The 17021-nt window shown below is 35.9% G+C and overlaps 1 protein-coding gene across 29 annotated transcripts in view; it reads right to left on the bottom strand.

The window, feature by feature from the left end:
* The window catches only part of ABI2 (abl interactor 2), a 58659-nt gene that overhangs the window by 25691 nt on the left and 15947 nt on the right, over positions 1 to 17021 (bottom strand). For 16 of the 29 annotated variants that reach the window (XM_084893222.1, XM_084893228.1, XM_084893243.1 and 13 more), the window contains exons 3-4: positions 10314 to 10490; positions 2886 to 2983 (exon numbers count right to left, since the gene is read on the bottom strand). In XM_084893222.1, the coding sequence (XP_084749348.1) occupies positions 2886 to 2983; positions 10314 to 10490 (275 nt within the window). Of the gene's footprint in view, positions 1 to 2885; positions 2984 to 8771; positions 8790 to 10313; positions 10491 to 17021 lie in introns of all 29 variants that reach the window. The other 13 variants (XM_084893237.1, XM_084893238.1, XM_084893249.1 and 10 more) reach the window with 1 other exon arrangement.

Raw genomic sequence — 17021 nt, 5'->3', positions numbered from 1 at the left:
CAATTTTGTTCATTCATCCCCAGTGAGCGCAAAGATTCTCCCTCCAGATAAGCCAGTGTTTCAGACTCTCCTTGGATTTTAGTACCATGTCCAGGTCTCCCAACTGCACTGCATGAATGCACCAATTATCTTCCTCACCCTCTCTCCCTAAACAAAGATACTCAGACACGCTCACAACACCACACTGAAGATCAGTAGCAACTATAACCCTGTTTCCTTTTCTACACAGTGACTACACAGAAATTAAACTATATCCATACACTAAACAATTTCATCTCATCTCCTTCCATTCTCACCTCACTTCCTCCTCTAACTTCCACCTTGATCTCTCTACCTTCCACCCTCCCTCAGAGTTAAACATTTAAAAGGAAGGGGGAGGCAGAAAAAGGCCTAAATCTTTCTACCTTATTTACTCGGAACTATAAAGTACAGAACAAACTGGATTTTATTAGCACAGTACCCTTTTTTCCCTTTAGGTATTACCTGTGTACTTAATTTCCTTTTAAAGGAAGAGAATGAGAAGAGTAAGAAAGGAAATACTGTTTCCAAATTATTTTTTTGTTTGTGTGTTAACATTTATATATTTTTTATTTACAGTTTACATTCAATATCATTTTGTATTAGTTTCATGCACACAGAGTATGGTTTCCAAATTTTTAAGACAATAAATTCTCACCTAAGATTTTGTAGATGAGATTCTGTCTTTAAAACAAAAAAAATGGGCCTGGCCGGCGTGGCTCAGTGGTTGAGGTTCAACGTATGAACCAGGAGGTCAGGGTTCATTTCCCAGGCAGGGCACAGGCCCGGGTTGTGGGCTCGATCCCCAGTGAGGCATTCAGGAGGCAACTGATCAATGATTCTCTCTCATCATTGATCGAATTCTCTCCCTCCCCCTTCCTCTCTGAAATCAATAAAAAATATATTTTTAAAAGAATAAAAGGTGGGATCTCAAGATGTGAACATTAAAAACTTTCTTTTCCTGAAATGATGTTGCTCACTTATGAATTTCTCACTTCTCGCCTCCAAAGCTCCCAAGTTTCCTTTAAGTTCTGCTCTCCTGGATCACTCCATCAAGGTTCACCAATTTTGGATGAAATCACTTTGCAAGACCCCAGCCACTCCACTACCCTCAAAATCTCTTCGCATAAACACATATGTACATTTATAACTAAAAACAAATAAGGGGCACTAGATGAGATATTGGTTTAAAGAGGAGGGGAAGGAATGGCAGGATTTTGCACTTAAAATACTAAAAAGTTTAGGTATCTTTGAAACTGTGTATAAACATAAAAAACTGTAATAGAAAACTGATTAATTTCCAAACATCTGATTTCTGATTTCTAAAAAATTTTTCCAGACAACCAAAATGTTGTTTCAAGCAAGAAAAAAAAAACAAAAAAACAAAACAAAAAAAACTTTGCTGACTGAGAACTATACAGTGAAGATAATGACAAAAACAAGGTGAAAAAGGGACAGAGGAACAACATGTGGTGGCTAGGCAAAGACTGCAAAATGGCCAGGCTATCACCATCAACCAGTTCATAGTGCCAGAGACTGAGGATCCTCCAGAACCCTTGCTAACACACAAACAAAACAAGTATTGGTATATGCGTAAATCGTCCAAATCTGAGAGCATCAGAAAATTTTATTTTATTAGTGACTACAGTGGGTTATGTTGCCAATAATCTTGATTTAAGAATCTAAGAAAACCCATCAGGCATTATACATGATAAAACTGTAGATGTTCCACAGGAAAATACAGTACTTCCTCTTGATTTGACTCTCTACTCTTACCTCTGCAAAATTATATTCTACTATGTCCTCTACGTTCTAGCCTGAAGTGTAAATCTTATTTGATCTTCTAGATTTGTTCCTCTCTAATCTAAGCAAAATTTTTTTTTTTTGTTTACCTAAATAAAATCCTATTTCTGGCTGGAATTCATTTCTATTCCTTTGTTTCCCACTGTATTAACTATAATTCCCAACGTTATACTTCTTTACATCCAATTCATCCTCGTCTTCTGATTCACATTGCTTGATTATGATTTTTTGTGTGTTTTTGATTTTCATTTGAGTTTTTGTTTTGTTTTGTTTTTTGTTTTTTTGGTGAGGGGGCCCAAAAACAAGATTGTCAATTAAAAATGTTTAGGCATATATCATAAAGACAACGGTTGTCAAAGCAATTTTTGTTTTATACATTTTTTTATAAATCCAATTCACGATAGTGACTCTGAAAAAATTGATGACAAATATTACCCCCTTTTACAGATGAAAAAACTGAATTTACTAAGAGGCTGACGATATGAGACCGCAGGAGCAAGGCTGGATCACAATTTTGGTCATCTGGCTTCTGAGGTGTATTATGCCTACCTGATCACAAACCTCCACGGTCAACCACATTTTTATACTATGATGCTGCAGAAGAAGAGAGTCAAGCTTTTCTATTAATTGACCATTTCTGCCAAAAGTCTAATCCAGAGCCCACTTCTGTAGGACCAAATTAAAGCTCAATATTCTCATCGACTGAGAACACAGAATTTTATAATCTACATAGTGCTCTTCAAAGGAGTAGTCTAAATAAGGATAGCCAACTATAATACAAGACTAAAGCTTTTATGAAAATAAGAATTAGAATGCAATTTATAATAACCCAGCAACTTTAGTTAGGATTTACTCTTAAATGTAAAATTCATTAGAAAAATAAATTCTAACAAAAATCTTTTTAAAGTATTAAAATGTTTCCCCGAAAAAGGGAAAATTATTCACAAAAAGATAGTGCTAGGAAGATGTTCTCTTTTCAAATATTAAAAATTAAATATATGTAGTGTTCAGTTCTCCACAACACTACATGAAGAAGTTTCCGTATTCCTTGGTTACATACTCACCCAAGCGTCCCTTTCCCTGACAGCGGGGGGCTGGGCGGTTTCTGTGTGGGGGGCGTTGTGCGCGGCAGCCCACCCATCTTCATGTTCTGGGTGCTCACCTACAAAGTTTTCAGAAACATTCAATTTGTATGCAGGGAAACAAAGGAGCATTTCTGGAAATAATGCTATGCTATTTAACAAAGAAGGGGAAGGTTTAAACAGGGGGGGAAATTAGAGGCCATGCATTTCAATTGCAATTTCTACTCCACTATTATTCTACAGTTGTACTCAAAGGACTCTTCCTAGTGTGAAATTTTCAAATGATTGTAAACTTGTGTGCAAAGACTTTATTTGCCATTAGGCCATCACACCAACAGATCACTGGTTGGACCATTTGATACTACACTCAACTGAAATTAAATAGGATAACTATAAAAACTTCAGATTTAATAAAGAATAAATTCAATCAGAAACAATGACAACCATAAACAATTCCTTGTTTTTTAGATAGTATGTCATACAAAACACACTTCTCAAATAAAATATACAACTATAGTTTTGATCCAGTAACAAGAGAATGCAAAATAAAGGTCAATTGCATGATATACAGATAAAATTTTAAGTTTTTTAATAGTGGATCAGCCTTACAATTCAGATTTCTTTCAATTCTCTTAGGAAGGAATCACCTACCCACACACTGCCAGAAGTTCAGGCATGTTCCTAAACACCTGAAGGGGAAAGTTGGGGCTGAGCTATCCCTTCACCTGTGAGCAGCACAGGGACCATAGGCAATGTCCTCGTTCCAGTGGCAACGAGACCCGCTCCGGCCCCAAGTGAAGGTTAACTCAGTCACGGCTAAGGCCCGACTCCTCACTGTCCTACCCCCGACTGAGAATGCAAGTGTAGAAAAGCTGGGTAAGATGGGAACAACAGGTAACACAAAAGAGTGTGTCAGCACCACACAGCCAGCCCTAGAAATCTGGATGTTCTAAGGAGCTAAGAAAAGTCATTCTCAAATGTAGTAATTCAAACGCAATCTCAAATTGTTGGAGATTTTTAATAGTACATGTAATATTCACCATACCGGCTCATGCCTGATCCTATCTCAAGCCCCTGATAATTTGGACTGCTACATTCTTCAAAAAAGGATCTTAACTTTTCTCATAAGAATGACTATAGTATTCAAATTATGTGTGTAAAATGAAACTTCAAGACATTATACCACTGGAATCAGAAACTACATTTAAGTATGTACTTTCAAAAATAAATTTTAAGAAAATAAATCATAATTGTATTCAGAGTACTGAGGCTATCAAAATTAAATGGAATTTTTTAAATCCTAAAACACTACTTGTCATGTGAATAGGCAAGAAATAACAAGAAGCAAACTCTTCAAATGAATAACCCAGTGAACAAGTTGTGTGTGATGATAAAACAATCTTTAATGACAAATGACACCTTTGAAATGTCAGTATTTTTTAAGTGAAGCGTTTATCAGTAATCCTTTTGTTGTTGCTTTTATACAATAAATATAAGATAAACAGGTTACCAAGTAAGAATAAAATAAAGATTAACTTAACCTTGTTCTCCCCATCATCAATAAGCAGAGGTATACTAATCATATCTTAAAATGAAAATGCCAGAAGTTTGTTTGGTTTTTAAATCAATCCATATTTGAGGAAAATTTTAGAAGTAACATGACAAATAACTAATAGTTTTTAAAACTATTAAATTTTAATTGATGACAAGATTTTTTTAAAGTAGTAACCAAAGTCCTTTAAGCTCAACCTTAAACAACACAGACCCCAAAGTTACTTTAAGTGATGAAGAAGTAGGTGAACCAAATACTAAACTACAGCAATTTGCTACAAAGGAAGGAAAAGGAGCAAGGATAGAAAAAGAGTAAAAGAAAATTTTATTCTATACATGGAATAGTTAAAATACATGAAATCAGCTTTCCAACATTGATTTAAGTTTTTGGTATATAGGGTGTTTTCATTTAAATTGCAGTATCTTCTTTAGGTCTTTTACTCCACCCCCCAAAATATATAAATTAAAATCTGGTGGAAATTTCTATGAATAAAACTTGGTACATTTTATGATCCGTAGAATCGTCATGTTTGTTGTATTTGTTTGGATTATGAGGTTTGGATGAGTAACTTAAATCACTTAAGAAATCAGAGTCCCTATGGAATGTTGGAAAAAATTTAGAATTTATACTTCACTGATCCTGTACTACCTTTACATTAACCAAATAAGTTTTTCACTATTTTGGGTTCAAAGCATTTATAAATTAAACTCTACAATTTGTGTTCCTCAGTCGACTGAAGAAAAAACCACCCAAATTACAGATTTAAACACTATCAGAAGACCTGACAGCCGCAGTAATCTTGAGGAAGGACATCACAGTTGGAGAGATCAAAATACCAGCTATCAACTAGATTACAAAGCCACTGTAATCAAAACAGCCTGGTACTGGCACAGAACAGGCATATAGAACAATGAAACAGAAGAGAGATCCCAGAATTTGATAAAAGAGGCAAGAGCATACAATGGAATAAAAACAGTCTCTCAACAGATGATGTTGGGAAAATTGGACAGGTACATGCAAAATAATGAAACTAGACCACCAACTTATGCCATACACATGAATAAACTCAAAATGGATTAAAGACTTAAATGTAAGTCACAAAACTATAAAAATCCTAGAAGAAAACATAGGCAGTAAAACCTCAGACATTTCATGTAGCAGAATTTTCACTGATAAATGTCCTAGAGCAAAGGAAACAAAGGGAAAAATAAGAAAACGGAATTACATCAAAATAAAAGGTTTCTGCATAACAAAAGAAACCATCCACAAATAAAAAAGAAATCCACTGTATAGGAAAACATTTGCCAATGATAATCCAATAAGGGGTTCATTTCCAAAATATGTAAAGAATACATACAACTCAACAAAAGAAAGACAGACAATACAATTTAAAAATGGGCAAACGACTTGAATAGACACTTCTCCAAAGATGGCCAAGACACATGAAAAAATGCTCAACATCACTAATCACACAAACTAAAAAGACAAGGCGGTAACACCTCACACCTGCCAGAATGGCTACCATCAATACATCAACAAACAAGTCCTGGCAAGGATATAATGAAAGGGAACCCTAGCGCACTGGTGGAAATGCAGACTGGTGTAGCCATTATGGTGTTTCCTTAAAAAATTAAATATGGAACTCCCCTTTGACCCAGCAATCCCATTTCTGGGAATATACCCAAAGAATCCGGAAACGCCAATCAGAAAGAATATATGAACCCCCCTGTGCATAGCAGTGTTATTTACAATAGTTAAGATCTGGAAACAACCCAAGCACCCATCAACAGATGAGTGGATAGAACAACCGTGGCACATTTACACAATGAAATACTATGCAGCTATAAAATAAAAACTAAAAAAAGGGTCTCTTACCCTTTGGGTCATCATGGATGGACCTGGAGACTTTTATGCTAAGTGAAATAAGCCAGTCAGAGAAAGACAAGTTTCACATGATCTCATTTATATGTGGAATCTAATAAACAAAATAAACTAACCAACAAACAGGTCCAGAGACATGGAAGCATAGAACAGACCAACAGATCTCAGGGTGGAGGCAGGAGAGATTAACCAAAGAACTTATTTATGTGTGTACATATAGCACCATGGATATAGACCATAATGTGCTGAAGGCCTGGGGTAGGGCAGGAGCTGGATGTAGGTGGGAAAAATGTGGGATATCTGTAATAACCTCGACAATAAAAATAAATTTACAAAAAACACCAAAATATGAGGTATAAAAAGTTAAAAATTCAAATTTTAAGCATGGAAGTCTCTTTTGAATCAATTTCCAAGTCTGATCCCAAAGTACAAACTTCGTTTAGAGTCTGTCCCAAAGGCATCAAATCTGACAGCAATGAGAGCAAAACAGACTGAAGAAGAGCTGAGGAGAAATCAGAACAGCAGACAACCCTGCCGAACATCAGGAGACTCCCCTGGCACCTGATAAAACCCACGGGCCACCAAGCAGCTCAGTTAGACAACTATGGGTCTAGTTAGTTATTTGTAGTCCCTTATAACTTTAACCTTTTTTCCTTTAGTTCTATTTTCTACCTTAATATGTCCTATTATTTCATTTATCACCCTTCCAAAACCACTAATCTTTTTTTCACACATGATTTGCTATATGCTGAATTTATTTTTCACTTTGCTTTGTTTTGGTAATTGTTAATGTGCCACACGTTTGTACAGCAGACAGACACATTCAAAGAGGAGCAGGAAGAAAGCAAAGACAGCACTGCGCACTCTAGCTCCTGGAGCACAATCAGGGGACTCTCTCCGGTTCAGGAGAAACACCGCCCTGTACTGGAGGGAGGAGCTCTCTGGTGCGAAATGTCAACGACTAATCCAAGCGTGATGTTTCCACATTAGATCTTTCTTTCAAGGAGTCTCTCATTTCCCACTCATTTTGCCCTGTCTTCCACATGAAGATCCAGAAAGGTAAAGAAGAAATCATAGTAGGTTTGGAGAAGATGAGCATGGGATAGTAGCTTAAGCAAGCTGGTCTAAACTTGAAAGGAAAAGAACTGATCCCTATTGTCCATTTCTGTGTTTTTCCTTCAGTTAATCTCTGTATTTCATTTATTTTTGGAGATTAACATATCAATAGCCAAAATTTGAATACAGACTTTAGAGAGACCAAGGCAGCCAGCCACACCCTATTTTGGGTCTGGTTTTACCTGTTTTATGCCAAGGAATTCTCCTCACAATCCCACAAGCCGCACTCACAAGACTGAGCGCATGGATCCAGCCCTGATCGATCAAGAGCACATGAAGTGCATTTGCCTGGGCTCCTCTAGTCACATCTCCCTACCACCATCTACTGAAATCTCTGGGGCCGCATGGTCAATAGCTAGTTAATAATTCACATCTCAGTGATCTTGTCTTCTTGCTATCATTTTCCACATAAAGACATGGCAATCTAGGTATTAGAAAGAATATGTATTTGAAAAATTATAAAATTCACCTAAGGAAAAAAAAGTGCAAGCTCAATTTGGTGAAATAATTTTAGTAACGTACTATTTGTTAGGCTTCTTTAATAAACTAGAGTGTCTTTTATCATTAATCCTCCAAAATATTAAAATATTACTAAAAAAATTACCAAAGAAAACATTTCTCTAATTCTTAACTTGTATTTTGTTAAACACTGCCATGCACTTATGATGTTTTGCATATAATTAATCCTCAGCTTGAAAACTCAAAGTGATTTTATATTGAAGCATATTTTTTACATAACAATTTGAGGAAAAAGACTAATTTTGTTTTTTGCAAAATACACGATACTGCAACTTAAAAAAAACACCCTGTAACACTGAATATTTTCTACTTTTCAATTTCTTTACATTAAGAATCAAGTGATAATGATATAGTGGCTACAAGGTATATAACACAGCACACCATTTATAGAATAAAAAGGCTATTACACAGGGGGAGGGTTAAACAAAGCACATTAGTTGGCTCTCTAACTCTTAACAAAATTTCTACATTTACATAATCCAGCTAATTTCATTCCATAACATTTTATGATAGGGTAACTTACATTTCAGTATCACAGAATGTATTAACCATTTATTGAATATTTACTAAGCACCTAATGAAGAGTCAGGCACTAGCTAGGCACACAAGATAGGGCAAAACATAAAAAAATAACTGCCCTCATGGAACATGAAGACTCCACAAAGTTGCATGACAAAAATAAAAAATAAAACAGGAATTATTTGGTTTTAAAAGGCCAACTGCCAAATATCTCTTCACTCCCCATATGTAATGTTCTACATAAGAACAAAGAATGGAAATCCAGCCCTGGAATCTCTTACCTTAAATCTAAGCAACCACTTAATGCATAAATGGAGCAAATAAAAGAGGTAAGGAAAAAAAGCATTGAAAGGTTAGTTGGAACTTCAGGATGTAAAGAGAAAGGGGAAAACAAAGAAAAAACAAGTTAAGCATTCAGCATTAAAAAATAATGTTTCAGTAGATCATAGAAAGAGTGGTTAAAGCAGAATGTGTCATGAACAAGAGTTTTTTTGATGAAATTATATGACACTGTTTTATTTAAACCTTAACTCTATTAAAGATTTCTTCAAATTAGTGATCCTAAAAACTAAAAGTCCAAACTACTGAAAGGGACTGCACAGTCCTAAAACAGTAACATTTTACTTGAGAATTAAATGAGCACTGAAGTGGAGAATCACCGTTTTATTATATAAGTGAGCAAGCACAAATCGCTTTATATTCCAAGTGCCTTTTTCTCGTTAGATTCTGGCAGTGCCCTAAAATTTTCTATTAGCAGTTGCTAGTCTTGAATAAATCTCAAAAGGTTTGCCCAAGCTGAAATAAATTTCAGTTATTAATTATCCATCGAATTACACATCCTATATTAGCATGTTCTATTAATTAATACAGTTGTAATCCAAATATATGTGTTAATTATAAAATTAAATATCAAATAGTGATTATCAAAATTATCAAAATTCTGAGGAAGAAAAATATTTTTTAAATTTACATTGTACATTTTCATGCACATATTAGCCATACTAGCATAGAGTATTTTTAATTTAAATTTGCTTATAGTCATAAACCAACTGCATAAACTATACAGTTTCACATAAGCATATATGTTTATCCGAGTCACATTTCATAAGTTATTGTCTTTAAAATCATTTATAAGATGCAAACTTTAAATAACTTAATGCTTAGTTAAAACTCTGAATACTTTAAGTACAAACACCAATTTAAATAAAATTTATATACCTCTCAAGTTTTGATCATAGCAAAACTCAATGTTTATATACTTAGCAGGCACTCAATGAATTTTAGAAGATAGCCAAAAAATACAAAGACCATATATGCAAAAGCAGTGGAATTATTAACTCACATGTTACTTTTATCTAAATTATTCTCACCCAGAATGTTAAGATAAAATTATTTTAGAAAAATCTAAGTGCATTTTTGTTTGTTTATGTTCTTTATGAAAACTAATGCCCAAAGTTTGCTGATAAATTTTTAAAGGAAAAATTTAAAGATACTTAATAACATAATGAATGATTTTAATCAGTCATATTAAATCATTAAAAGGTTAGAAAGATTACACCACATTTATTTATCATATACATGAGGTATTATCATTAACTGATTAAGCAAACGCAATTCATTCGAAGATAATTATTTAAAACTTGCGAACATAGCACTAAAAAGAATCAAGGAAGTTAAAATAGTTTATAGCAGTAAGGACTCTTCAGAAACACAACTGGGCTAAGTTTTGGTTCCCTAGAAAAGGAAAGATAAAACCTTAATTTTCTATAGTTAGGTCCATCATGGGCTACTGTTTTAAAAATCTTGACAAAAATTATACTTACCTTTACTCCATGTCCAATGTCATCTAGAATTGTATAATCAATAGGTTTTCTAATATAACGAACTGGTCTTTCAAGATTGGCTGGAGCAATAATCTTATGTGTCCTTGAAGTGTTTTTATTGGTAGTCAAAATACCAATTTCTCTTCTTGCAACTTTCTCTTTATGAATATCAACAGTCTGCAAAATATAAGTACAACCAAAAAATGTATAGCTCTAATACCCAGAAAAATCAAACATAAATGTTTAGAAATTTAACATCATTATTCATATTTTTAACCACAACTGTTAAATTTGCTCCACTTTGCACCAATACTGACTTTCTCCAGTTTTAGGCTAAAGCAAGGTTTGACAGACCATGATTAACAGACCAAATACCACCCACCATCTACTAAGAATGGTGTTTACACTTTTAATGGTTGAAAAAATGTTGTGATGTATGAAAACTATGTGAAATTTTCAGTTTCCATATGTAAAATGTTATTGGAATCCAGCCATTCTACTTGCTTAAGTATTTTCACACTACAATGGCATAGGTGACCATTTCTAACAGAGACCTGATGGCCTGCAAAGTGTGAGATATTAGCTGGGCCTTTACAGAAAAAGTTTGTCAACCCTTTTCCCTCCTTAAAATGTCTGTTTCTTCATTAGTAAGTTAACATTTCAATTAAGCCTTTAATTGTTCCAATTACAAATAAATTATTCACTTTTCATAAAACAAATTAGTTACCAACAAACTGAACTGGGTAATTTCAGTTATTCATTTTTTATAAAAATGACGTAAACTATACATATCAAATTAATTAGGAACTGTATAAGTCCTACTTTCCTACTTTAGTGGGATTTCCTTAATTTGGGAATTTTTAAATGAGAGAGAATTTTTTAAAGAAAATATTATCTAACATGGTGAGTTCTTAGGGTTTAGATTTCCCGCTCTCTGTTAGAACCTAACTCTTCAGGTACTAAAGAGTTCTTCTATTATTTTATACCATTATTTTCTATCTCCTTTACTTGCTTTCTACTAACTACTTGAACACTGGGCCCAATTAATTTTAAGCTCTTGGGAGGCTTGGAAAAACACTACCTTTTCATTTACATTACCTTTTGATCTCTCGTGATTTTTTAAGTCACAAGGAACTAAAACAGACAGTACAAGCTGTTTTTAGGAGTTGAGAGAAAAGATGGGAATGGCTTAAAGAATTTTAATTTATAAGAATTTTAGTTTGAATAATGTTCTATAAACCTTTCTTATAAACTTACCAGAAATGTACACAGTAAACAGCATTCATTCTTATACATAATGCTACACTCACTTCAATAAAATTAAATGTTTGTTCTGATAATTATATTTTCTTGAAAATATTTAATGTTAATTTAAATCATGATCTCAGTTTGAAGATTAAAATTTCAGTTCGCTTTTAAAAATATGCTTCCAAAGATTTGAGATAACAGCAAGAATGAGATGGAATTTCTTAAAATTTTATCATCTTTAAAATACCTAAGGTATACCACCACAAGAACCTATCCTACTACAGACATACTTCAGAAAGATCACAGGGACGGCTCCAGACCACCACACAAAGCGAGTATCGCAATAAAATGAGGCACGTGAATGTTTGGTTTCCCAGTGCATATAAAAGTTATGTTTACGCTATACTGCAGTCTGCTAAATGTGCAACAGCATTATGTCTACAAACAATTATATGCCTTCGTTAAAAAATACTTTATTGTTGAAAAAAATACTAATCACCACCTAAGCCTGTTGGGAAAATGGCACCCATAGACTTCCTTGATTCAGGATTTACCAAAAAAAAAAAAAAAAAAAAAAAAAGCAATAAAATAAGATATGCCTGTAGTTCCTTATGGATATGGAGAGTGTGGTATACATCAGTACACTATTCAATACTATATTGTCCACTCAGTAAAAAATAAGGTGTCTAATACTAAATATTCATAACTCTGTCTTGCATTTTAAAATGTTTGACATTTAGAGAATGGGTTATTACTTTGTCATTTTTTTAAAGTATTTCTTCCTGATACATAGTTGATAGAGCCAATGGAATTCTAATCCTTAGGTTGAAATTCAGAGTGACTTGGGGCACAGACTGAGACAAATAGCAGAACCAACAGAATAAAGAGAGAAAAAAGCAACTACAAATCAAGTATCATTCTGGGAATCTCAATGGAATAAAGAATTCAAGATGGAAGATGGCTCAGAAATAATCTAATCAGTCCTATCATTTTACATGTAAGAAAAGTCCAGTTCAAAGAAACCAAATGTCACACAAGTCAGCCAAAGAACCAAGGTGAAACCTAGATCCCCTATCTTCCCTCCTCCCAACCCTACTCAGTGTTCATTTCCACTAAAATGAGAAAAGAGCTAGAGCACTAGGAGACTGGTAAATGATAAGGTTCTTACCCAGGAGAGAGAAAAAAGACATTGATGAGGAAAGAAATCAAACAGCTCTTTTTGATATATAATATCAAAAAGATATATGATATCGCTGGTCCTGAGCCTATCTACCAGACAGCCCTCACCTAACTCTTGACACCACCACCATTCCAAACACATGATCTCTCTCTGACCTGCCTGCAGCTCCACTTCTTTGCCTCTTCAATCTGCTTTCCAAATTCTCCAAATCCAGTATTTTTGCCCAAATTGCAAAAGAAAAATCTGGTCTCAGGATATCTTAAGAACATCTGGTTCCCTCTAAAAACATAATATTTTTAATAAAGCATGATAATAATTTTTAAATACCAAACATTTTTGGGGGGAGTACTTTAGAGTAAGGGTTTACAACCTACAGCCTATATGCCAAATCTGGCCCGAGCCTGCCTTTGTATGGCCCACAAGCTAAGGTTGGTTTTTACATTTTAAATAGTTGTTTAAAAACAAATATACACAAAGAACAATATGAGACAGACCAGATGTGGCCCAAAAAGCCTAAAATACCTGGCTCTTTATAGAAAAAGTTTACCAATCCTTGAATATTTACTGAGAATTTGTTTTGTAAATAGAAAACATTTTCTCTTAAACTGTAGAATAATCTTTTAGTCTAAAGAGCATCAAATAGTTTTGATGTTCAATTAACTTTTAAAAGAAAGAACTCTAGTCCTGGCCAAGTAGTTCAGCTGGTTAGAGCATTGACCCCATACACCAAGGTTGTGGGTTCGATTCCCCATTAGAGCACATACAAGAAATCAACCAATGAATGCCTAAATAAGTGGAACAGCTGAACAACAAATTGATAAGTCTGTCTGTCTCTCTCCCCCTCCCTTCCTTCTTCTCTAAAATCAGTCAATTAATCAACCAATCAATGATAAACCAAAGAACTCTACCTGTACATAAAACATAATTGGAAAAATTTTTTAAATATTTTTATTGGTTTTTTTTTTTTTTTTTTTTTTTAAGGCCAGTGATGAGACACCTTTTTTTTTTTTTTTTTAATATATTTTTATTGATTTTGTACAGAGAGGAAGGGAGAGAGATAGAGAGTCAGAAACATCGATGAGAGAGTCATCGATCAGCTGCCCCTTGCACACCCCCTACTGGGGATATGCCCGCAACCAAGGTACATGCCCTTGACCGGAATCGAACCCGGGACCCTTCAGTCCCCAAGCCGAGGCTCTATCCATTGAGCCAAACCGGTCTCGGCTGGTTTTCAGAGAGGAAGGAAGAGGGAGAGAGATAGAAACATCCATGATGAGAGAGAATCATGGATTGGCTGCCTCCTGCAAGTCCCCCAATGGGGATCAAGCCCACAACCCAGCCCACAACCCAGGCATGTGCCCTTAACCGGAATCGAACCTGGGACCCTTCAGTTCGCAGGCCGACACTCTATCCACTGAGCCAAACCTAGAGCCATTGAAAAAAATTTTAATCCTTAAGAAAAATGCTTAAAAATATATAATTTTTTAAAATGTATTCTTATTTCACAGATAAAGCCTTCATCTTCATCTGACCACATTTCCCACTCAAACCTCCATCCAACATACTTTGTATAAATGTAACAGCTGCTATGCAACTGCAGATCCCACACTCCTTCAGGATTGCCCTGCACACACTCAGGTCAACATATGAGGACAGTCCAACATATGCCTGACAGGTCTGACCGAGGCCCCTATTACTTCTGACCCTCTCATCTCTATCCATTCATCTCATCTATGTTTTACTTATTCCATTAGAATAACTTTAAGATAGTATTGATTAGACCACATAAATTAAATATAAATTTATGTGATTCTTTAAAAAAGAAAATGGCCGGGACCGGTTTGGCTCAGTGGATAGAGCGTCGGCCTGTGGACTGAAGGGTCCCGGGTTCGATTCCAGTCAAGGGCATGTATCTTGGTTGCGGGCACATACCCAGTAGGGGTTGTGCAAGAGGCAGCTGATCGATGATTCTCTCTCATCGATGTTTCTAACTCTCTATCCCTCTCTCTTCCTCTCTGTGAAAAATCAATAAAATATATTTTTTTAAAAATGTTCTCATTGAATGACTTAATTCGTAATTACAACCTCGAGTACACTTATTCACCTTCCTCTTTAAGGCTGCTACTCTTTCTACCAAAGAACTATAGAATTCTAATCAGAAAATAGCTTAATATATTTTACCTTCATTTGCTTAATGTCACCATCTATCTACACAATCTCTCCTGCTTCTACAAACTATAAAAAGTTCTCCCTCTTTTTAGAAACTCTAATATATTTATCTTCTGCATTTGCACTTTCTTCCTACTTTCTTTTTTTGGGTCCTCTGTTAAGACTGCAAACATGCCAAAACTTTAAGTCTCTCAAGTATAACTTAGAAATTCTATTATCAGATTATTAATCAATATCCCTTCTTCTATAGAAAATCATTTCATCATATACTTAATAATTTAAAATGCCACTGACTGCCCAGACGGTGTGGCTCAGTGTTTGAGCATCGACCCATGAACCAAGAGATCACGGGTTTGATTCCCAGCCAGGGCACATGCCCGGATTGCAGGCTTGATCCCCAGTGGGTATGTACTAGAGGGAACCAATCGATGTTTTTCTCTCATTGATGTTTCTCTCTCTTCATCCTTCACCCTTCCTCTCTCTCTAAAATCAATAAAAACATCTCTCTTAGATGTCATTGACATTTCCATTAGGATTTTTCAGAATAAATGTTATCTCTCATTCATTAAAACCACCAAAATTCTTGTTGTTGATGGATTTTTTTATTTGATTTTAGTTTAAGAGACACAGAAGTACAACACACAATAAATTATTTTATGTCTACACAAGTTTATATAGGATGTAAAGAAATATGTATAGTGGAAAATTCAGATTTAAGGTTAAATAATATTAAATAAGATATCCCTCTAATCTTTTAAAGTTCTATATAAAGATAATTTTATAAGGTGACTTAGGTTACTCTTTCTGTTAAGGTAATGTACCATCCTGTTAAACAAAACCCTACAAGCAGCAATCACATTTATATTTTTCAAAAGTAAAATGTGTGATTTGATAAAATTCAGAATAAACAAAGTTTCACTTGAAGGCTGTTAACATGACAACTGAGTTTTAATGGACCATTAAAATTTTCTTCCCTACAGGCTGGGAGCGGCCAGGCTCGAAGCAGCCGGGTCTGGTGCGGCCAGACCTGAAACAGCGGTTGCCAGGCTGGGAGCAGCCAGGCCCGGAGCAGCCGGATCTGGTGTGGCCAGGCCCGGAGCAGCAGCTGCCAGGCTGGGAGCGGCCAGGCCCGGAGCAGCAGCTGCCAGGCTGGGAGCGACCAGGCCCGGAGTGGCCGGGCCCGGAGAGGCCGGGCCCAGAGCAGCCGGGTCGGGTGCGGCCAGGCCCGGAGCAGCAGCAGCCAAGTCCAGAGCAACTAGGTCGGGAGCGGCAGTGACCAGACCCGGAGCAGCTGGTTGTGGAACGAACCAGAGCAACAGAGGCCAGGCCCGGAGCAGCCAGGCCCAGAACAGCTCGCTCCTCGCCTGCCCCCGCCCCACGGCTGCCTCTCAGACATGGCTGGTAACTTTTGTGGGAACTTGAGGGTATGCTGAATCAAGTGATGAAGGCTTAGATCTGGATGTGTTGAGTTAGTATAGGGCTGGGGTGTTGATCTGTGAGTGACTTGGGTGGGGCCTGGATGAGGCTGGTTGACCTATTTGGAAATGTCTTTTGTGTGAAATGTATCATTGGGCATGTGGAGGTACTATTGATATGAGAAAATGCTAAGTAACTGATTTACTATCTGAAAAGGGATTTACTATCGGGGAAAGGGAGGGAGGAAGAGACTGAACATAAACTGTGCACCTATGGATGAGGACAATGGGGGATGGGGAGGGGGCTGAGGGTGGGGGGGGGGGAACCTGGTGGAGAGGGGAAGAAATGAGGAACCTTTGTAATAATATGAACAATAAAGATTGATTTAAAAAAAATAAAAATAAAAAATTTTTTTTTTCTTCCCTAACAAAATCACAGAGTAGAAAATCCCCCCACAAGGAGGAGGTGTGGCTCAGTGGTTAGAAAGTTGTCCCTTACACGGAAAGGTGTGGGTTCGGGGTACACACCCAAATTGCAGGTTCCATCCACAGTAGGGGAACCTCGTGTGGGAGGCAACCAAACAATGTTTCATTCTCACATTGATGTTTCTATTTCTCTCTCCCTCTCCCCCTTTCTCTTTCTCTAAAATCAATAAAAGCATGTCCTCAGGTGAAGATTTAAAAAAATAAAATAAA

Source organism: Pipistrellus hanaki (genome assembly GCF_964339955.1).
Source record: "Pipistrellus hanaki genome assembly, chromosome: 8".
Taxonomy (NCBI): domain Eukaryota; kingdom Metazoa; phylum Chordata; class Mammalia; order Chiroptera; family Vespertilionidae; genus Pipistrellus; species Pipistrellus hanaki.
Note: the sequence above shows the minus strand (reverse complement) of the source record. Positions and strands in the feature narration are given on the sequence as shown.